Genomic DNA, 22957 nt, shown 5'->3' with positions numbered 1-22957 from the left:
CTCCCCCAGGGAAAGCGGGTTCCCGCCAACAGCCGCCCCCTCAGAGGGGCCGGGGCCGGGGTCGGGGCCGCCACCGCCACCACCGCGCAGACCACCGAGGCGGGAAGGCCCCTCCTGCCCTGCCCTGCCCTCCCCTCCCGAGGGCGGAGAGCGCCGGGCTCCCACCTCTCCTCTGAGGGACGCCCCTCCGGGGACACGATCCCCCCTCCGTGGGGACAGCAGCCCCTGCACGGCCCAACACCCCTACCTCCCCTCCCTTCGCCTCGCCTCGCCTCGCCTCGCCGTACCCGCCGCCGGCCCCGGAGCAGTTTACCCGCTGCACTCGGCCCCCGGAAGGGCGCCGGGCGGCAGCGCACGGAGGAGAGGAAGGGACAGGCCGGGCCGAGCTGGGAGGGGACGGGAGGGGACCGGGGCCATGAACGGCTCGGCGAACTCGCTGCTGGACAAGGAGGAGCACCCACTGCAGCTGGGAGAGAGCTTCGAGCGGCGGCCCAAGGCCTCCTTCCACACCATCCGCTGTGAGCGCCACCCCCTCTACCTCCCCCCCCTCTCCCCGGCGGGCCCCGCCGCGGCCGCCCCTTCCTTCCCCCTTCTCCTCCCGCTCCCCGCGTCCCGTCCCCCTACCGCCTGCCCCGGCGGCGCTTCTCCTTACGCCGTACCTACTGGCGAGCCCCCCCTCTCCTTGGACCCCTTCCCCCGTACCTGCCCGGCGCCCCGCCATCCTCACCGAGGTTTCCTCCCGGGGTCCCACCGCGGCTTCTTACTCGTTAAGGGCCGTCCCCTCCCCGCCGGCCTGCGGGGGCCTGTAGCCCGCCACCACGAAGCCTTCACGTCCCCCGTGTTTCTCACCGCCTCCTTCGTGCCGTCACCTCAGGGCTTCGTCCCCTCTCAGCGCCTGTTGTCTCCCCCCCCGTCCCATCCCTCGTCGTCCCCCCCCACTCCTCCCCAGCGCCCATCTTCCCTCCCACGAGTGTTTTCCCCACAGAAATGTTCCACCCCGTCCGGCAGCGTGAGGAGAGGAGGGGGAAGGTGGATGCCGGCCGAGAGCGCTGGCGGGGAGGGGGGAGGTTTGAGGGAGGCGGGAAGGTTTGAGGCAGGCAGGCCGGGGAGGGGGACGAAGGACTTGGGGAAGTTTTTCATGAAACGTGCGTGAATCGCTTAGGAGCACCCGCTGTGAGGGGGGTGGCTTGCCGTTTCTGTTTTATTTTATTTTATATTTTTAAATGTCAGTTGCAGGACAGGTAGGCCACCCCGCAGGCCCTGGCCTGGCAGGAGTGCCTGCAGAGGAGTGCGGCTGGGCAGCAGCCCAAGCGCCCGCAGTTTGTTTCTTTTATTATCTTCTTTTTTTTTTTTTTTTTTTAACTGGTTATTTTAGCCACGAGGTGACGGGTAACCCGGCAGCCCAGTCCCTGGCTCTGCTAGCTGTAATAAGTCACTTTCCAGGAAAGCAAGCAGAAATTACTCGTACAGTAATTTCACGTACAGTACTGCCTGATAAGCGTAAGAGGTAGGGTCTCGAGCAGTTACCAAGTTTTTGAATAATTGGAAGAGTGTGTGTTTTATTAAGGACACCAGGTATTATTCCAACTGATCTATTCTAGCACTGGGTACATCTAATTTCATGTTAGAGGATTGTTTTGAAGAGGAGCTCACTCTATCTCTGTACTTGAATTCTGTGGGCAAGAAATTGCTTTTTCATCCCCTAAATGAGTCCAGGATTTAAAATGAGTAGTAAATCACCAACAGTAAATGAAAGTAATACTAAACTTGCATTTCAGTAGCTTTGTATTAAGGTGGGGAATTTATACGGTGAACAGTCAGATTTTTTATTTCATGATGCATAATCCGAGGCCCAGTCTCATGGCCCATATTCATACGCTATGAGTAAGTAATTTCAGTGATAGTAGCTACCCAAGTGCGACTTGAGAGAACAGCTTTCTAGATTGAGCTGTTACTCAAGCAGATGGTCAATGATTGAGGCAAAGCTATTTTGCTCAATAGGAAACTCTGTCTAGTGGATTAACACAAATTTTGTGTGTTTCACCCCTCTGGTTATACATAATTCCACCATGCTAAAAAATACCATACCATATGTTTCGTACATTTAACTGTTTGTACATAACACTGAGCGGTTTTATCCAGCACTAACGTACTAGCAAATGTCCATTTATAAATCAACATTTTAAAAAAGCCCAACTATCAAATGAATTAGATTGTTGTCTGATAGCGTATGAATTAAACCCAAGCTGTAACCAGATAGAAATACACTGGATTTCTAGAACTGAAGTGCTTCAATAATCAATTTCCTGAGGGATTGCAAAGCCAAAGCTCTTCAGACTACAGCTGGATGAATGCAGTCTTATTTCAAAAGAGATTTCTGTGTGCTGTGTTTTCCATCCATGACTTTCAAGCGAGATCTCTTCATTTCCTGGTTATAAATTTTGTTTCTAACTGTTGATCTGGAATGATTTATCTGGGATCCAAGCATTATATTGTTCCTGTAATCCTCTTCACACAAACTACAATAAGAGGATTTTGTAGGCTAAATTTGTTTCAGCCTTCTTAAAATACTTCATTCCTTTCCATAATGTTTATGAAATACTGTACTGAAAAACTGGATTATCCCTGGAAAACACATCTTAAAAATGTTTGACTTTTGGAAAAAGGAGTACGGGTAAACTTGGAGGGACATATGTGCACTCAATCTACAGCAAGATTAGCCAAGCACGTACACCTAGTAAGCTAACCAAATGAAAACAATTTGTTGAGTGGTTGTTTAGAGTAACTATAGTTTGCTGATACCAAAGAAAGAAGTGTGATACTGATATTGCTTTTAATTTAAAGACTGTGATGTTGAAACTCTTGATCCCTTTTTGGCAGACACTAGCTCTTGTACAGCTGGTTTGTTTTATTTAGCAAGCTTGCACATAAAGTAGGTGGGAAACAATAGCTAGAAATAGATTGCTTAGATGAAAATGAAGGGTATGGTTTGGTCTGGCAGTTAAGCCATGAGGATTAAGTCAAGTGTGCCTGATTCTGCTTGTTGTGCTGTCAAGGTAAAACTCAGTTAGACATTAATGTCCTCTTAATGAGAATTTAATACAAGCTGGAGTTTTGGGGTTTTTTTTTCTGCAAATGTGATTTTGCAAATGTGGAATTTATTTAAAATTTGTTCTGCGGTATTAATTTCTTAACTAATGCAGTAATTAAAAGCCTTGACCGTGAATATAATTGCAACTTTGTATCCAGAGATACTAGAATTGAATGGAGGCTTATTTTAAAAACAAACAAACCAAAACAACCTATATCTCTCTGATCTTATTTCACTTTGTCTAAATCCTCTGTCAAAATACTACCGGTTCTGATAGTTCTTTGTGGCTTTTGTGGCTCATCAGCATGACAGAATAATGAGCGGAAAATACTTTTAAGTTAAAATGTTCTTAGTTTAAATAAATACACTAAAGAGAAGTGCCTTGTTTGGGGGACAAAGCATTCTATGTAATCCAGCAAAAATAGTTAAAACTGGGGTTAGTTTAAAGCTATTACAGTGTCTCACCTTAGTCATGCTTTCTATCCACAGTGGCTTTGGACTAGCATAGAGCCTGCTGAAGTAACATCAGCACCTCTTTTTTCCTCATAGGTGAGATCTGAGGTCTCCTGTACCCTTGAGGATGTATTGTGGAAACAAGATGGCTGTTAAATAGCCAGAAATATCAGTAAGGCTAAATGAGTTGGTGTCACTTAAATTAGTCTTTGTCACAGAGAGAGTCCTCAAGTTTGGAACTGACAGAAGCCCACAGAGCCCTGGGTCTTGAAGTTGATACTCTTTTGAGATGCATGGTAGAGTTTTACACTTGCCTGCTAAATTGTTACTCAAAGCCTGGCGTTTGGAGAAGTCTGCTTTTGGTCTTCAAACATGAGGTTTAGAACCTTATTTCCATTTTAAACAGGAAGTTCAGGATCTGGTACTGGGGCACTGAGCATGGGCACATTGTACTGGTGTGTTATTCCATCCCTGCTGTAAACACTAGCATATATTTTTAGCATTCCTTATAATCACAGTAAAAGTGCAGTGACTCTTTGCAGGGCAGGATGACACTCCTGAAGACTCTAAAAAATGTAATCGCAATTTTTTTCCTCTTTAGATGATTTTAAGCCAGCATCGATTGATACATCTTGTGAGGGGGACCTCCAAGTGGGTAAAGGAGATGACGTAACAATCACCTTGCCGCATATTCCAGTAAGTTTTTTTTATATATGTGTCCTTGTTTACTCTCCAAAAAATTTACAATGTAGTTACAGTCTAATGAAAATGTTATTTTCTCTTTCATCTTTGTTAATACAAGTGGGTTCAATATTTGAGCAGCCAGATTTGTAGTGTGTTACCTTAGAAAAGGACTGTACAATTGAATCTTTGTAAAAGGTTATATTTGTAAGGTTCCAGTCTGTTATTTACTTTTGATTCCTTCCTACTCTTCTTTGAATAACAAGAAAACTTCTACTGTTAGCTGAAGCTCTATACCTGGTTTCTATCTGGTTTTAGTGCTATGGCTTAATGGAGAAAGGCAGAGTAATTTGGACTTTAGTCAAAGTTTGACGTTCAGAAACCACAGGTAGGCCTGTAAGCATATTCTTCCCATTACTAAAACATGTACAGATAGCATAGAAGGTTCCCTGCCTTTAGGTTTAGCAGTGGAAGCAAGGGGAGCGTTTCTGGTGAGTGGCAATGAAGTGGTTTCCCATCCACTTCCTATTCAAATTATGCCATAAAGATCTACTGTGTGAGGATGACAGTCTAACAGCAATAAAACAAGTGATCAAACTGTTTATAGGTGCAGATGCTTTGTATTTGAGGGTTCAGTAGTTACCAAAACAAAAGGAAGTGCTTGCATGCTGGAACTGGATTTGTTTATTAGCTGAAGTTAATGCTATGTGTCAAGCCAATAAACCGGAATTCAGAGACATTGATGAGTTTGGTGGTTGCAGGGGGGCACCAGTCAGTTTGGAAGCCATGTGTCAGATCCTTTTGGTATTGTTTATTCTAGCATGTTGGTGTTTTTAATTGGTAGGTGATGGTACTGTGATAATTCCCACTGAATGAGGCTTTAGCCTGCTTCCCCCCACTCCTGTTTTTTCTATGGCTTTGGTGACCTTTAATGCTGCAGGAGATCACATACTGGTTTTTTGTCTATAAAAACTATGAGCGTGGTAGTGCTATGTGAGAACATGCAACAATACAATTAATAGTGGTGGCATTCATCTTGGATTGACTGGGAACAGTGTTGTTCATTCATCTTTTGTGTCGAACAACATTACTTGTAACATCCCGTTCCAAAATTCTGTACTGATGAGTTTAATTTGATTGTCTTCCTATGAGTATGAACAGCTTTAAGCTTATAGTATACTTCAGAGGCTTGGGCAGCTAACTGCATTGAATGCAGCCACTGTGCCTATGTAGTTCCAAGGCGGTGCTGCCCATGTTCTGGGCAGAGAGCTGGAAAACACTGAGCATACTGGTAAAGAGCGAAAAGTTTTGAGATCCTTTCATCCTGACAAGATTTACTGAATTTCTTACATCATGCTTTGGTTCTCAGTTGCCTAACAACTGGATAGGATTCAGATTCTAAGTTGTTTTTTGAAATTGCCTGGTCCCTGAAGATATCTCAGATAATTTGTTCAGCAGAGAGATTTTGGTGTCCCTAGCTGCTTGGATAAATCAAAGTACTATTTCTACATGTGGATTTAGTGGATTTAATATTTGATTAACAGTCTTGGTTGGGGAAGTAAAGAATTTCTGTTTGTTAAAAAACCCTCACGCATGAAAACAAATTGATTAAATGTCACTTGTTTCACCTTCCTTCTTCTATCCTATAATCAGCAGAATCTGTAAGCCGGTGTTATTTAGGCACCAACATAAAATCTAAACATTTATTTTAAGTAGAAGGGTAGGACTGTTAATTTGCTTAAGCAGAGTTTCATTTCTACTTTTTTTTTTTTACCCAGAATCAGAGTCTTTGCTGAGTTAGGAGGCTTCTGGGTAGCAGAATCAATTTTTGATAAATTTTCAGTAAATTTTCTGACTTAGTTGTCAGCAGCAAGCAGGATTTGACTTTCAGCTTACTTTTTATTCTCTTAAATGTTGCTTTCCTCTCTTAAATGTAGGAATGATAAAAATGTAACATGCCTTTGAAGACTAAACTTTCTTGAGGCGTCTTTTCTGAATTGTATCTATATCTCTTACTGTATCTTTGTTGGGAATTCAGATTTGTCACCCTTACTGTTCTGAAGCCATTTTTAATTCAAACATATTTTATTTATTAGGAATATAGAGAATAAGAATTGCATTCTGAGTCATTAAAATATGGTTGTTCATTTTTGTGACTCGGAATAAAATGTAGAAGGGTGCATTTTTTCCTTTTCTTCCCAATTTTGGTTGCTTTTCTACAGCATTTTTTTCATTTCTTTTGTACAGTAGCTGTACATTACAGAGAAATCTGAGGTTTCATAGCTGAGAACATGTTTCTGTATATCGCCTGTGAGTAACATGTCCTTTTTTGACATGGCCAGGTATGTGTCCATGCTGCTATGTGCTGATAGACCATAAATTCTCCTTCCTGTAACCCCAAAACCAGGTGTATGAGCCAGCCTGGGCAGGGATGCAGTACAGCTGAGCGTAATCTCAGAAGTATCAGTTAGATGACATGCACTGCTACATGAGTTTGTCTTTATTGCTTCTCAGTCTAAGCCATTAGACTTTTATGGCACTATGCAGCATTGTGTGGACTTGGGGACTTTCTGGAAGGCATCAAAATACCCCATTTGCTTTTGAGAAGATATTTCGCTATAATTGCATGGCATCTACATGCTAATCTGACTATGAAGAAGGCAGCTGTTCTTACATAGCTTGTGACAGTTGCTTGTAATCCACTATGAAAATACTGCCTTTTTTTAATGTATATTTAAAAAAAAATACAAAGCAGTTTAAATTATTTTTCAATTGACCACATATTTCTTTAGGCAACAGTTCTGATACACAGATAATTAGAACTTTATTTCTTATCCAAACCCAAGATTTCCAGAGCAGAAATGTCAGGAAGATTTCTGACACTTGTCAGGGCCAGATATGCAAATTCAGTTATGTTACCATTTTGGGAATGAGAACTGTAAATAATGGCAGGCATGGAGAAGATGTTTTGTCACTGCAGAGGCATTTAAAATGATGAAAGGCATAATATTGCTATGAGGAAACATCTGATCTAGTGCATATAACTGTATTTTTCCCTTTTCATGAATGAACATAATGAACAATGAACTAGACATTAACTGCTTTGCCTCTTGGTCAGAACAATACCTACGTTCATTTCTCTTAGTGTTTATAAACTATTGAGTAGGGGAATATAACCCAAAAAATGTGTGCTCTTTTTTGATACCAGGGTTCAACTCCACCAATGACTGTGTTTAAAGGAAATAAAAGGCCATATCAGAAGGACTGTGTGCTTATTATCAATCATGACACTGGGGAATATGTGCTGGAAAAACTTAGTAGCAGCATTCAAGTCAAGAAAACAAGGTAAAGCTGGGGGCAGGGCTGTTGCTAGGATTAATTCTTGCTGAAATTTCTTCTTCAGACTGTCTTTTGAACCAGAACTCAGTTTTCTTTTATTTTGTAGTGGTGTTTAATTACTAAGCCTTACGGGCTTTACATGGCCAATTATCTTGCCTAAAAATGCAAATAAGTGTGTGAATCCAAGACTAAAGAATTTGTAAATTCTCCACTGCTGAAAGGACGTAATTATAGTTTACAATGAAACATGTCTGATGATTTGAAGCTTTGGAAGCTGGCTGAAGGATGGGGTGTGTTTCAGGAATCTCCAGTTAACTGAAAAAAGACCATGGAAATATTACGCTGTCAAAAGGATTGTTGGACTTTCTAGGTTTGTTCCCTACAGCTTCCTGTGGGAGTCATGATTTTAATAATATACTCTTAGGGAACAAGAAACACTCATCCCTGTATTGGATCAGTGATATATCAAGCGGAATACAAGTCCAAAGCCACCAGCTGGGTTGGGGGGAAACTGTAGAAATAAAGTTTATGAGGTTTTTGCCTAGAAGAATTGCTGGGGCCGGAAATCTTCTCTGATCCAATATTCTTACTTCACTGCACAAATGCTACAAAGTGTGCAGTTGGAACATTTTTAGTAGTTTTGCTGCTCTGCAGAAACTACTAGAAATGTGGGTTGCAGCTCATCAGCAGTTGGCTGGAAGTTTGCCAAGAACACCTTGAGTTCAAGGTAAATGGACTGTAGCACTCCTCTGAATCAAATATGTGAAAACTCATCCACGTGGCATTCATTTTGTCCAGTTACTGATATGAGCACATCATGCATGAGATTTGAATTCCCAATCTAAGTTCTGCTGGACTTTGTCCAGGTGAAGCTTAAGTCAGAAGGGAACAAAGAAGTGCAGGAAGGCTTGGGCTCAGTGAGGTGTTTAGATCTGCTGAGTTTTGGCTCCAGTGAGGTGAAAAATATTTCGACTTTTCTCAAGGAAAGCCACGGTAGTAAAAAATTGAGGATCCCTGTTTTAAGGAATAGTGCTTTGCAAAGTAATTCTGTTTTCTAGATCAGAAGCGTCTTTTATTTTCATGGTGACTTTGATCTTTAACAACCTGTTGACACTCTGTGAGAGCAGAGTTTTTGGTATTAAGGTCCTGATGACATTCACGGGGGAGTAATTGCACTTACTCTACATAGAACCTTCTGTAGCTCCAAGAGCATAATACTGGAAACAATCTTTTGCTTTTACCTTTCACTTGATACAGTGAGTGTATTCCCAAATCATCACTTCTATTGTAATTGACGGTGTAAGCTCCATTAATGTGGTGTCTAATAGCTGCATTTCAGTGATGAATGAAGAGGTGGTTCTGTGCTCAATTTTTGAGGTTGCATCTACAATTCAATGAGGCACAGAGATACCTGAGTTAGTGCTAACCATACCAGAAGCGGTTTAGGTGAAGTCCCAGGAAGTTCCGCATGGACTACTTTAACTTGTTTCTCAGTGGGATTAGTTTACAGGCACGAAGTATCACATTGCTGAGATGGGACCCTCCTAGAATGAAAACTGAGCTCTAATGTCCACATAAGCTGCTTCTGTGCTACAGTACATAAAACCACAACCCCAAAGGCTTTAGTGTTAGATGATAAATATGCCACACACTTTAACCTCATTATGGTGTACCATAGAGGGACCCAAACAAGTATTTTTTTTGTTTTGTTTTGTTTTTTTTTTTTCTGCCAAGGGTATTGGCTGTCCTACAATCTCAGTCACATCATTGATTCAATAAAAGGAAGAAATATCTGATTTGAACTGAACAGCTAGGCATGGTGTTATTCTGGAGACTATTTCCCACTGAGGAAACAGCTTACACTATTTTTAAGGGATAATAGCAAGTGAATGAAAAACAGGAATTAAATGCTTGCATGCTGTATTTAGCAATAAGAATGATTGCTGTAGTCAGGTTGACCTCTAAGAGAGTTCAGTTTGAAATTTTTTAAGTGAGAAAATTGTTTCTTTTGCTGTGATTGTTTTAAGCAGGATTTTATTATGAGTGGATTTGTTTTATCGTGTAGTTACTTCAAATTACTATGATTGCTTATTCTTTTTTAAAAATACAAATACTAATTTCTAAATTAAAGCCTTCATTGTTCTTCAAGTAGAGAATTTGGCACCACTGAACCACATCTGGATTTCAAAGTACATTTTGTAAGGGTGTTGCAGTGTAGTTGTATATGCTTATTTCTTATTGAAAGCAAGCGTTGCATACAGAAAGCTGTAATTCACTGTTTATCTTTATAAAACGAAGTAGAGATCTATACGAAAGGAAGTCACAGATGATACATTAGTACAAGGATATTGAAAAAGGAAATATAGTTGCACAGTACCGCTGAATGTCTCTGGTTGTTTTTTCAGAGCAGAGGGCAGCAGTAAGATCCAAGCCCGAATAGAACAACAGTCTGCACGAGCATCTCAGCCTCCTTCACAGTTCAGAGCCCCAACCAAGCCAGCAGTTGGACCTAAAACTTCTCCTTTGAAAGATAATCCTTCGCCTGAGCCTCAGCTGGATGACATTAAGAGAGGTAAAGAAGGGTTTGTAGTTTCCTGAGTTTTGGTTGGTTTTGTCTTTCTTCTTTATAATAAAAAACTATGGCTGTACAATTTATAAAAATGTTAGAACATTCAGGGATTAAAGGATGGTACTTGACAGCTGGTTTGTCATCTTTTTATCTTGTTTTAAGGCATCTTAGTGAAGTATTTATTCTCTTCTGTCAGCATAGGTATTTATACTGCAGTCATCTCTGGCATGAGAGAACTTTCTCTTTCTGGATAATTTTCTCTCTTCCAAACTATTTCTCTGTTCTGAAAAGAAGATAAAATAAGCGTGAATTCAGAAACCTGTAGCTTGAGTGCTAGATGAGTTGAATGGGTGTCTTAGGCGGCAACAACAACAACAAAAACTAATGGTCCAAGATCTAGTTATGCAATCAAGTAACTTGGACGGAAGTTATTACTGCACTGAGTACTGAGTAAGGTTGTTCCCATCACAAGACCTGGAGCTTGTGCAGTGCCAAGTACTGCTAGTAGGAGAGGGATGAGAGACTGAACAACCCTGCGGCTTCCCCTTTACCACAGCCACTCCTCTGCAGCTTTGATCACATCTGCCATACAGTTGCTATACTTCTATTAAAGTACCTTGAAGGGAGGACTGTCTTGACTCAGTCTCCTACTCAAGCAATGCTTTATCTCAGTGTTTTGCTGTGGGCGGGGCACACTTTCTTTGTCCATATCCTTCTTTTCATACTGGTCTGATATCTGGGTTTGCTGTGGATAACAAGGAAGATTTTTAAATTTTTATTTGGTTCTCTTGTGTTTCTTGTCTGGCACCAGATGCAATTATTTTATTTTAAGATTGTCCTTTCTGTCTAATATTTTTTTCTGGGCCTCTCTTTCTTTCCTCTGTCCCATGTAGCTATTTTTGCCTGTAGACTTAGCCTATGTTAATTGCCCAGACTATGTTAATTACTTAGCAGGGTATTTTTTCAGTTCATGGTAATCACTAGGTAACATTTTTGCTGCTAAGCTATCTGTGTGCTTGCATAGGTGCTGACTGGTCTCACTCTTTCGCAGCAGTAGTATTTTCAATACCTGGACACTGGTCAGCAGACAGAATCAACGTCTGAGAGTCTGTTAGCTACAGCTCCCTTAGCTGCATTGCCATTTTTATTTTCTGTGTAATAGGTAAGGAGAAAGATAACATGTATCCATTTAAAATACGATATCCATTTAAAAATTAAACCGGTTGTGAATTTTAAATATCTTTTCTTGTACTGTGTAATAAGTTACTTAACTATTGGGGCACTCTTTTGTATATAAAACAGCAATTTGTAAAGGTCATGTTATAGTAAAATAATGACATTTGCCTGGTGTGACATCTGTTCTACAAAGACCATTTTCTAGTTGTCTAAAATATAAGTCACATTGTTTAGAAATGTCCTAGTAATTTTTTTGCCACTCGATCATTTTTTATTGGAAAGCACCTCCAAATAAATAACCTGTAGAGTTTTGTTTCCAAAGTCAAGCAAAAGAACACCTGACTTGTACTAAAAATAGGACTTCAAGTTGGTGTTTTATAGGGAGATTCATTCAAGGCCCAAAAAGAGCACTAATACCCGAGCAGGGTTTTTTTGCTTACAGTCTGTGCTCTTTATAACTCTTTTCCAGCATTGATTATCTAGAGCATCAACATATCATAAGAACCTACTTTTGGAAAGGTAGAACTAAAATGGCACCATTCTACAATGAAAATAATTAATAAAACTTAATTGTAAAAGCTGTGAGAGAGTCTTCAGTCCTGTTATCTTCCCTTAATGTGTCTTTTTATGAAGAAAGACTTGTAAGTTCTGAAGAGGTTGTGTTGTTTCCATTGAAGCAGTAGCTTTCCTTTTGGGTGAAGTACCTCATTTGTATGAAGGAAGGATAAACATAAAGCTGAAACTCTGTTTTCTCTTTAATGGACATTGCACAGAACTTGCAGTCCCCAAAGGAGGTGGTTGAAAGGATCTCTGATGCTATGACACTTGCTTGCTCCTGGTATGCCCTACTTAAGGGTGTGGTAAGACACACAGCCCTTGTGATATTTAACGATAGTTTTAAGCAGAAATCTGCACTGATGTTACCTTTCCCCTGGCACCCTCAGCTATGTGGGTATGTGCATTCCCATAGCTCCCCTTACAGATGAGCTGGGAAATGAACTTTCAGGTAGGTTGGTTCTTTATCTCGTGACACAGCTGTCTAAACAGCAGTGCCTGAGGATAGAGTCAGAGCATGTGGGAGTTGAACCAGTCTTTTCCTTCATGCAGAGGGGCCTTTGGGAGGCTGTGCCTAGGGTCCTGCACCAGAGGAATCTTTTCCCCTGCAAGCTTTTATATGGTCCTCCTGCCCGAAACGAGCAGAAGAGAGGGTAAGAGCTTGTTCTTTTGAATAATTGGCTACATCTGATAACGTTTCATCAAGCAGTGAACGTTTACAGACATATACCACAATAGAACTATTTCTGTGCAGGAAATAATCGCTGTTTATCAGACATATTTGACCACAGCAGAAATGTTTTCAATAACATTGACATAATTACAACATGCTGTACTTGGGGGGAAAAAAAACCACAGAGACATATTTCTGGTTTGGATACTGTAAATTCAGTGCTTAAAAATCTGACCAGATCTTGTTTACCTAAAATGCAGCTGTAGCCTGTAAGGATTATGCCATAGCATTGTGTTTGTCTCTCAAGAACACCTCAATCAAATTTTTTGCACTTCAGTGTAAAATAACTGCTGCTTCTAGCTGTCATCTCCACATGCTCAAAGTGCCAGTATCAAGTTGATTTCTTCACCTTGCATGCCATTATTAACAGTAAGCGTTCTGTAATAGACATAGAACCTTACCCTCCCTAAAGCTGAATGACTATTTCCAAAGGTCCGTGGTATTCTTGCAGCTCAAGGTTAGGGCTTCAGTTAAAAATTCTGCATAGCCTATTGGAATTGAGAGAAGAAGTAAGAACCCTTAGCCGTGATTATGGAAAGAAATTAGGGCATTTGATACTGAATAAATACAGAAGACAGCCCTGTTGAGAAAGGCTGTTCTATTTGTATAATGATTTCTGACCTTGATTTTTTTTTAAGTCTAAAGACTGCATTGGCTGTCAGTGTAAAACAGTAAGCCATTTTGTTTTCTTGAAAGAAAGCCTACAGTTGTAATGTGAAACGTGCACAAGTCAAGGTTCCCCTAGAAATGTCAGCCTTTTCAGATGACGTAGGCTCAATTAAGGCAAGTGTCCAAAACTATACTATATGGAAAGCTTTTTTAAAAGTAACTGCTGCACATCCTAACTCTTTTCATCTTTTAAACCTTAAAGGTGCATCAACATGAGGTGTTTGATCTTACGGCACAAAAAGATCTAGGAAAAGTCTGATTCTTATTGTTCAGTTTAGTATATATGTCCACATATACACACACAACTATTTTAATTGGAGGCACCACAAGGAAATGTTTAGTCAAGGCTTCAGAACCTATAACTGCACTAAGCATAACAAGCAAGTCGGAAAATGCAAATTGCATGATTTTAAAGCAGATATGTTTTTCCTACAAGGCCTCGGTGTCATCATTGGCTTAGCCACCATCTTTGACAATGTGACACAAGAGGGTTTTGAACAGACTTCCTTAGTGGTCCTGCCTGACAGACTTTTAGCGATGCAGTAGCCACCATAACATTAGTGAAAACAATTACTTTTTTTCTCATCTGCACAGATGAGTTGTTTAGAATTCTGGGCTCAAGGAATTAAGAGACAAGAGAGACCTAAGGAGAAGCTGACAGCCTGTGAGGCAAAAGTTGACTAGAAGATGGGCTCAGACTAACTTTCCACCAGTGACCACTCTCACTGATAACACCCTTAACTTACCAGTCCTTGAAACTTGTGATATTGGCGCTGTTTTGCTTTTCCTTGCTGTCTTTAGCATAGTGGGCTTTACCAGTTCTTCCAAAGCATCTTCCCTTTCCCTCCTCATAACCAAGCCTCTTTTATGGGCTTTTAGTTTCTGCTTCTCCAGCAGAAAACCCTCACTTTTCAATCTGACACTAATCTCTAATTCTGTTTAAAATTAGCGAGGCTAATCTTCCTTTCCCATTCGTCAGACTGCATCACTTCCTTCCTTCAGTTATCTCCTCGCCTGCTGTATCGAGTTCGAACTTCTTGTTTAGATTTTTTTTCTAGTTCGCTGAAGTGCATTTCTCATTGCAGCTTTTCCCTTTCACCACCAATGCCTCTTAGATTGTTTCACCTTCTTCACACTATTTTGATGCTGCTTTCTGGGATGCTGTATTTGTTCTTCTCAGCCCGTGTGCCAATACTCTTCCATTTCAGCCATAGACTCTAGCTCTGTAAGCATATGTGTGTAATTCTCAGACACTTTTCCTTTATTAGACTTATTTATTGAATGTTTTTGCAGTATGGACTGTGGTCTGTAGGTGATTGTGCTTGCTACAGTCCAGAATATTCTAACAATATATTAGTAGTAGTATCGATAGAACTTATAATTAACAACTCTAATCATCGCTAGAGGTATGTGTAAATTTTACACCATTAAGCTAGGGAAAAAAAAAATAAATCTGGGTATTTTAAAGGGAAAGAATCCTTATTTCTGTTTACCTTTCCTTCAGCTTTCCCTATGAATTTCTTAGCCTTTACACTGAGAATAGGTACCATATGATCCTTGATGTGGGTGGGCTGAGAATAGTGACTTAAGAGTGCTCATTTGTCTGCATATCAGATTCTAGGCATGAAATGGATTTTTAAAACCTGCAAGACTGTGTTGAGAGGGAATAAGGGAGAAAGACATTACAGCACAAAATAACATCTTCTGTTGGCCTAATCATATATTAATCCTCCCTCTTCCAATGGTCTCTTGCGCTAGGTCTTCAAGGTGAAAGAGTAAGTTTTACCTGGCATGCAAATAAAGTACAGAGAACACAAGTGGTCTAGTCAGGGATCTAGATTTAGGAAGTAAGTTGGAGGAACAACCTGGTATCCTTGAATACCCAGCTGGAGTTAGTCATATGGTTATTCCCTTTCAATACACCTTCCTTGCCTCTCTAGCATTTGAAATTGAGCTCTGAACTTTGAAATTGAAAAATAGCAGTTTTAAAACCAGTAAAAGAAATCTTAATTTCTAAAACCAGTACATGCTGAGCTAGAGGAACTCTCCAGCAAATAATGTGGGAACTGTAAACTTAGCTGTTACTCTATAGTGTTAAGCAGCCCAAGGAAAATGGGTCTTATTAAAAAAGGGAAGAGTTCCAGTTGCTCAGACTTACTCCTGCAGGGGCTGAAGATAAGAAGCATTAAAATTGTGCCATTTTTGTGTAAAGGAAAGACTCATTTTACATGATCTGGCTATGCCATACGCAAGAATGATGTCCTCAGCTGAAGAGCTGGGGCTCATCTCACTCTGACATACATCTGACCTAAGGTGAATTACTCCTGGCATCAGTTCTCCATTTGTCAGGTAGAGACGGTAATACCTCATCTCTTCTTTCTTTCATTCTTGTCCCTTTAGCCTGTGACTTCTCCAGGGCAAGCACTGAGTTCTAACCCTGTGGGTATAGAACTGCTAGCCCAACAAAAGCCTAAATTTTGAGGGTTGCACATCCTATGCTTAATATATATGTGAATATTGTTCTCTCATGGAAACCTGCCTAGGTGATCTGAGTCATTAAATACTTGACTTTGTGAGCGGATACAAAAGAATTGTCCTCCAATAGTGTTTAGGCCATATAATTATGACAAATTTAACAATACGATATGATTTGTGGTGACTTACTGTAATAGCTGTTCAGTAACCAGTCATTCAGCCAACACTAGCTGTTGCTGATGCGGCAGGCATCGTATTCCAGTGTTTCTTTGCACTGGAAACCCTGAAGTGAGGTGTGTCTGACTTGAATAACTTCCCAGTTTCAGAGTAGACTCTGGATTTTCCTGGCTACTTGTAAGCTCTATAGTGGGTTAAGGTATTATAACCACTCCCCAGCATGTGAATATTCTCATCTGTTCTCGTCTGCCCCACTGCAGAGTTATCTGATGTCATCCATCTGCTTTTGAAGTTTGTTCAAAATGAGGTGTGTGACTTTGCACTGGAGCAGTTTCATACATTATCTGAAGTCAAGGCACTTTCTGTTGTGATCATGTGCCTATGCCCCCCTACCCATTTTGTGTTTCCCAAAAGCCTAAATGTCACTGACATCTAACAATTTAGATTCCTCCACTTAAAGATGCTTTTAAAAAATGGGCTGGCTGTTGGCCTGTAAAAGTCAGGAAATGTACTTACTTTGTATGTAGAGAATATAACCTGTCAGAAATAATGAAGCAGGAAGTTCTTTCAGGAGTGTAATGTATGTAAATAGTAATAGTGGAAGTGAAGGTTTTATGATGCTAACCTATGCTGTTGCTTCTTTCAATTTAGCTACAACAACTAAGTAAAAAAGCTTTCAGAATTCTTTTGGTTTTCCTTCCTGTCTCTCTTTCATGTGAGATATTTTGATGTGATAAATTATACTCAACAAAACTATTGCATTTTCACATTCTTTTCCAAAATTCCATGGGGCCCTGTTTATGCTTTCAACCAGATGAATGTCCTTTTATTTCAGAGCTGAGAGCAGAGGTTGAAATTATTGAGCAGATGAGCAGCAGTAGTGGAAGCAGCTCATCGGATTCAGAAAGCTCATCTGGGAGTGAAGATGAAAGCTCCAGCAGTGAGGGGGAAGAGCCAGCACATGTTTCCCCTTCCCAGCCACCGCACCAGCAGTATAACAACAGGAATGCTGTAGCTAACGGCACCAGCAGGCCACAAGGAAGCAATCATCTCATGAACACGCTCCGTAAGTAAAGGCTTGTGTCTTATCGCTGTTGAAAGCTGCTTGAGACCACTCATTTTCTTAGCATGTTAGGCTAACTCCATGAAGTACAGTCTGCCAAACAGTAATCCCAGGGAGTTGCACTGGCTGAAATATGTGAGCAGGTTTTTTGAACAGAGGGCCAAGACCTGTCTGAAGGTATGGAGATTGCTTCAGTTTGGTCTAGAGCCTGTGGGCATCAGTGCAATGGCCATGCTGAGCCTTGATTCAGGCCTCCAGGTGGAATGAGTGGATAGAAAAGCATCAGTGTGGGAGAATCTGATGCACTGAAGGATGGGAATTATTTTAATGTGAAAACACAGATTAGACGTAAATAGTGGGGTTGTCACATGTGTCAGTTAAAGGTCTGTAAAGAATTGTGAATGGCACAAGGCTGTCCTGTGGTCATAAATGCACAGTCACTGTGGTCTTCGTTATTAGCTGTATTGCTTTGTCAGAGTATTTAGTCTATACTGTGTTTTCACAAATATCACATTTTGAAGGGAAATTTAGTGCCATATATTTGGTTAAAATATTACAGCTATGGCATTTGCAAACATTGAATCGGTACAAACTCGCTCCACCCTTTAAAAAGTGTAAAAAATGTTCTTAGAGCCTGGGTTTATCCCATGAGACTTTCTCTGGGGAGATGGTGTACATCTGTGTTGCTCTTCACTTATGCTGGATCAGGTATATTCTATCTCTAAAGTGGGTTTAAAATATTGCATTTATAAGAAACTAGAACTTAGTTGTGATAAATTGTTCTTAATTCCTCCTGAGGCATGCTTGCGTACATCTCTTGGCACCCACACATAGGGAACTGGTGGAGTTTAAATACACATAAATGTAGGGTTTCCAGCTTCGAGAAGACAAGTATATTACAGAGACAATACTGAAAAGGCCTGGTAAACTGGAGAGGCCTGTCAGTAATGAATGTCTCTGTGAAATCCAAAGTTCAACAAAGTCACTAGGACTCTTTCCATTTCCCTGTTTCTGGTTGTGAGCTGCCTCTTCCCTGCTTCTTCTGGGCCATGACAACAATACTGCATTGATCACTGAATGTCAAGAAGCCTCTGACTCCAGGAGAATTTGGGAACTGATAGGGTAGCTCCTTTTTTCAGGCAATGATTTTTGCCTTTGGATTTAAAATCCTTTTGCCAAGGATTAATATGTCCTTGCGCATTTAAGTCACTGGTGACCATCTACATGGGGACAATCACCCCTAACCCAAGTTCTTGTTTCATAACAATGAGGAGATGAAGATATCCAGGGCATAGCCGCTGCATAGCAGCTCTGCAGCTGCTTGGGGCAGGGCCATGGGAGAGTGCTGGAAGAGCTAGGTTCAGTTACCAGAATACAAGCACGATTCTTGCCCCCTTTTATCCCCTCCACCTCGCCAAATCACAAGTGTTCTGCAAAACAGGGTCTGAGACTGTAGGTTTCATCCATATCCTGGCCTTCTTTTGTTTGATCTCTCTTTGCACTTTGGAGGGAGGCCTTCACCATCACAGCATGTGTCAGCTTAGTCCAGTCGATAGCCTTGAGTTGCAGTGGCTTTAACATTCCTTTTTGGTTTTTGACATGTGGAGGCCTTGCCTTGGCTACCCAAATGGCCTTAAAACAAAAAAATCTATTTTAAAAGGGCCGAGCTTTTTTTTACGGGAGCTTGGCTGGGTGAAGGCCATGGGATGGCCTTCCACAGCTGCTAGCGTGGGGACTGTTCTCCCACCAGGGAGTAGCTTTGGTGGCTGTGGAGCCAAGGACACTCAGTTTGGCCTGGATCCGACTGTGTGTTAGCCCCACACCACTCTTAATGTTCTTGGGCACGGGGAGCAGTTCCATTAAATGATAGATGATGCTTGCATTCATTTCTTGTGTTATTCTTATTTAAATCTTCCACTGTAAATGTGACTGTTCTTTGGTTTGATTGCCATGAAATGTGAATTAATACCTACCCACTTGTTATGTTTTGTTGTTTTTTGTTTTCCGTAGGAAATGACTTGCAGTTGAGTGAGTCTGGGAGCGACAGTGATGACTAGAGGCTGAGCTTTTGCAGTTTCTGTTACATATACACGAAGAACTAATTTACCTTGAAGCGATCCTGTTGCTTACAGAGGAGCTGGCACAGAGATAGTTTCATGTGTGGAATTTTAATAGAAGAAATGCACAGCCCTACAAAATAGGAAATGTTAAGGGCTGTTTTACTTTGTGAATTAAGTGTATATTTTGTGTATATTCTTCTTCTTTTAAAGCTTTAAATAGATATGTACAGTGGGTAAGCCAATATATGTTCCTATGTTCCTGTCTATCATCTGTAAGTTTAATGTGTAATTTTATGACGTCATCTAAAAATTTCTTGTTTGTAGAAGATATTCAGCCCATCATGACTTTGCAGGGGGGACTTCTGTATATAGGGTGAGCATGAGCCAACAATGAGTTTAAAAAACATGCAGGAGCTAGTGAGCTAGTTTGTGCACTGAAGTGGGACTGTCGTAAATTAAGTTTCAATACTAAGTTGATTTCTTTGGTTTGGGACTTTTCTAACGTCTTTTTATTGCTATTTATGGTTGATTTAATGGACTTTTAAACAGTTGGAAAAGAGAAATCATAAAACTGTGTTCGTCACAAACCTTGCTGCACCAGTGCCTTATAAGCAGGTTTCTTAAACGGAGCTTCAATTCGTGCCACCTTTCCTATAGGGAGCAATACCGAAACCTCCTCAGATTGCTCTTGCAAACAAGAGCTGTATTTCACATACAGCTGACTGTACTCTGAGGGTGGTTACTCTAGCAAGATAAAGGATATACATCAGTCACCTGAACACATCCAAATAAGAACCAGGTCAGCATTTTCTTGTGTCTCGTTTAACTCAGATGTTCAGACCTAGTCTTCAGAAATATTTAGGAGCCCAAGTACCAGTGAAAATGCAATGTCACAAATACAAGATACTGGACTTACTGAAATTGTAAGACCAGAGCCCTCCTTGCAATTTATTAGAGAATGCAGAAAGAAGAGGAAACTAAACAATTAGCCATGAAACAGCAGAAGTCTCTCTCCCACCACAGTTGTGCAGGTAGACTTTAGTTCATATTGTTCGTCGGATGGGATCTCTGTGCTTGGCAGTACAGGAATACATAGAACACAAAACATTTGCCTAGGGTGAAATTCACCCCTGTTTAAGGGGGTTTAAAGGGTGCTTAGGTGGGTTATCATTTAAGTTTTTTTTGCTTGCATGGAAATGAGTGCTACAGGCAGCCTTTTATAGTTTGAACACGAGGCTGACTTCTTAAAACTAGAATTCAACTGGCATAGGACAAGTGGCGCTGTAGTTGTGGTGTGATCCAGGGAAATGGGAAGCTGAACTGGATGCCTCTCCATTCTTAAGCATCTACTTTGCACTGCTTTTGTCTGTCGGTTAGTTTGTGTTTTAACTCCTGTTTGTTTACTGAGCTCTTTCCTCTTTTTTTTTTTTTTTTTTTTTTAAGATATTGAAGAGCAAGGGGACATTTGAAGGCAGATTTTATTAAATGGTTTATTTTTTTTTGCATTGGATACATATTTAGGCATATTTTTTCATTATTGTACATACATTTAAAAATACTTGTTTTTTTAAAAGTGTTTTATGATGTGGGTACATATTTTAACAAACAATTATGAAATATACTTGATGTAAAGCCACAATTGCTCTCCTTTTTTTTTCCCCCCCCCCCTGCCTGGCCTTGTTCTTCCTTCGACAGTAAAAGTGCTCTGTTCTAACAAGCTTGTGCCAATTTGGGATTTTACACTTTGGTGCAGGAGATCTGCATGGTAGTTGGCAGTCTTAATTAATGCTAATACTGCTCCTGACTTTTTCCCAGCTTAAGATTTGAATAAGCAGGGAGACATTTCTCTGATGCCACTTCCCAGTTACTGAAGCTTATTCCTGACTTCTGTTGACATTATTTGCGCTTTAATGGAAAAGCAGCGGTGCAGCACTTTCATTGCTTATCATTCACTAGCTGCATGTGCACTCTAAAATCCAGGACATGTCATAGGAAGTTTACTAATTATGTGTAAATAAAATATATGAAATTTAAGTGGATAAGACAACACCAGGCTATGTTGATTTGAATCTCCAGTTTAATTACAATTTAGATCAGCAAGTGGGAAATAATAATAATTCAGATAATCAATTTCTGCCATGTTTTGTATTTGTGCTCTAGGTCAAGTTTCCCTGCTATCCTTCTCTAAAAGATTTCTTCCCCTCTCTTGGTAACAAAATCAACATTTTTTCACACAATTACATACAGCTTTTAAACTACATTTGGCCATCCTTCATGCCCCCTGGAGATGTGTTGTATCAAGGGTGGCCAACTTGTTCATGATATGTGTAGCTGCACATCCCACACCCAGACTGCAGCATGTGGCTGTCCACAGGGCTGGTGAGTAACACGGTGGCCCACAGCCCGCTTGTGGGCGTGAGCAGGACAGTCCATACACGTGTGTGACCAGCCTGTCCCCTCCCTACCACTGTGTCCCAAGCGGCTCCCGGCATCTGCTGCTAGAGAAGCTCTCTGGGGTCTCCACCTTTCCCACAGCTCTCACGTGTATGGCATGTGTTTCGTGAAGGTGAACCATGTGGAGACTTCAGTAGGGAACTTGTAAGATCAGAAAGGGTGCCTGCCACTTCTTTTTTCCTTTTTCTAAATAACACATGAGTGTGTTTTAAAGCCATTCCCAGCCTGACATTGTGATTGGGGCTCTTAAAATTTTATTTTTCATATATTAAGAAATAGTAAAAGTTGTCTATGTGTTCCTATTAGATGGTTGTTCATTTATGCATGATTTGCAGCAAGTTTTATTCAGCTGGAAACCGGAATTCAAATTACTTGCAGAAAAACAGTTATTTAGAGTTCTTTTAATTAGTTGGCAATACCTTTAACATGCTGGAGAAATAAGTTGACTAAGTTTTGATTAAACCTGGCAATGAGACAAAGTATTCCTGATTATTTGTGGTAGGTTCTAATCCCGGAGGATTTTAGCACTAGCACTTCTTACCACCTTACGCTGCTTTTCCTACATAAAGTAGGAACATCTTTTATATGCCAATTAGTTCAAATGTGAATTAACAGCGCATAAGGAATGCTGTTATCTGAATGAACTGAAACTAAGTGAATGTTTCTTTGCATTGATGGGAAAGCTGCCTGCTGGCCCTGGAGAGACACCTGTGTTTTCTGGTGGTTTCTGATGGTTTCTTCTGTTCAGTGACTTCATCCATTTCAGTGGTTTGACTTTGCTTATAACTTCAGCGGCAAACATGGCCCGCTTACAACTTTTCCCATAGTTGGAATTGCTCTGGGAGTAATAGTCAATAACGATTTAAAATGATGTCAGTCAGATTGTTGTAATTTCAACTGGAGTTACTGAATTATTATTTTTTTTTTTAATAAAAAGGTTTTGTTTCCAAAAGCACAGATTCAGTCACCTGCTTGTCTGTCTTGGACACCTTGAAATAAGATTGCAGCAATGCCCAGGCTGCTGTTTCAAATTTCAGTCATGTGGAGAAAAGCTTCCACCCACCTCTGCTCTGCCCTTGTTCCACCCCCCAGCCCTGCCAGCGGTCACTCACCGCTGGAATCACTCCAGCTGAACCACGGGCACCGTCACCTCCGGGCAAAAGGTGTCCCAGTGCCCTGAGGAGAGTCACAGGTTTGTACCTCCAACGTGCACCACACAACCTTCTCTTGTTCCACCAAAGCATCCCCCCTCCTGTCGCCCGCCTTGGCCAAACCGATTGCGTTGAGAAGGCAGGCTGATAGGAAAATGTTTGTTTTCTTCAGCGTTGCTTGGAATAGCTCAGAGCGTAACTGTGGGTAGTGCGTCTATTTTGGAGAATCTGTGCCTAAATTGATTTGCACAGTTTGCTTTATTATAGACCAGCTATATGCCTGTTCTATAGCTGTGTATAGAAACAGTTCG

At 40.9% G+C, this 22957-nt stretch overlaps 2 protein-coding genes across 2 annotated transcripts in view; both read left to right on the top strand.

Annotated features, from left to right (window-relative positions):
• Positions 1 to 22957, top strand: part of RPL14 (ribosomal protein L14) — a 291729-nt gene that overhangs the window by 16514 nt on the left and 252258 nt on the right. The window lies entirely within an intron of this gene.
• EAF1 (ELL associated factor 1) lies at positions 315 to 22450 on the top strand. Its single transcript, XM_082479109.1, has 6 exons — positions 315 to 518; positions 4146 to 4240; positions 7434 to 7570; positions 9970 to 10136; positions 16754 to 16984; positions 18992 to 22450. The coding sequence occupies exons 1-6, from the start codon at positions 416 to 418 to the stop codon at positions 19036 to 19038; spliced, it is 780 nt and encodes a 259-aa protein (XP_082335235.1). The 5' UTR covers positions 315 to 415; the 3' UTR covers positions 19039 to 22450.

Source organism: Vanellus vanellus (genome assembly GCF_965231255.1).
Source record: "Vanellus vanellus genome assembly, chromosome: 2".
NCBI classification, from domain to species: Eukaryota; Metazoa; Chordata; class Aves; order Charadriiformes; family Charadriidae; genus Vanellus; species Vanellus vanellus.
Note: the sequence above shows the minus strand (reverse complement) of the source record. Positions and strands in the feature narration are given on the sequence as shown.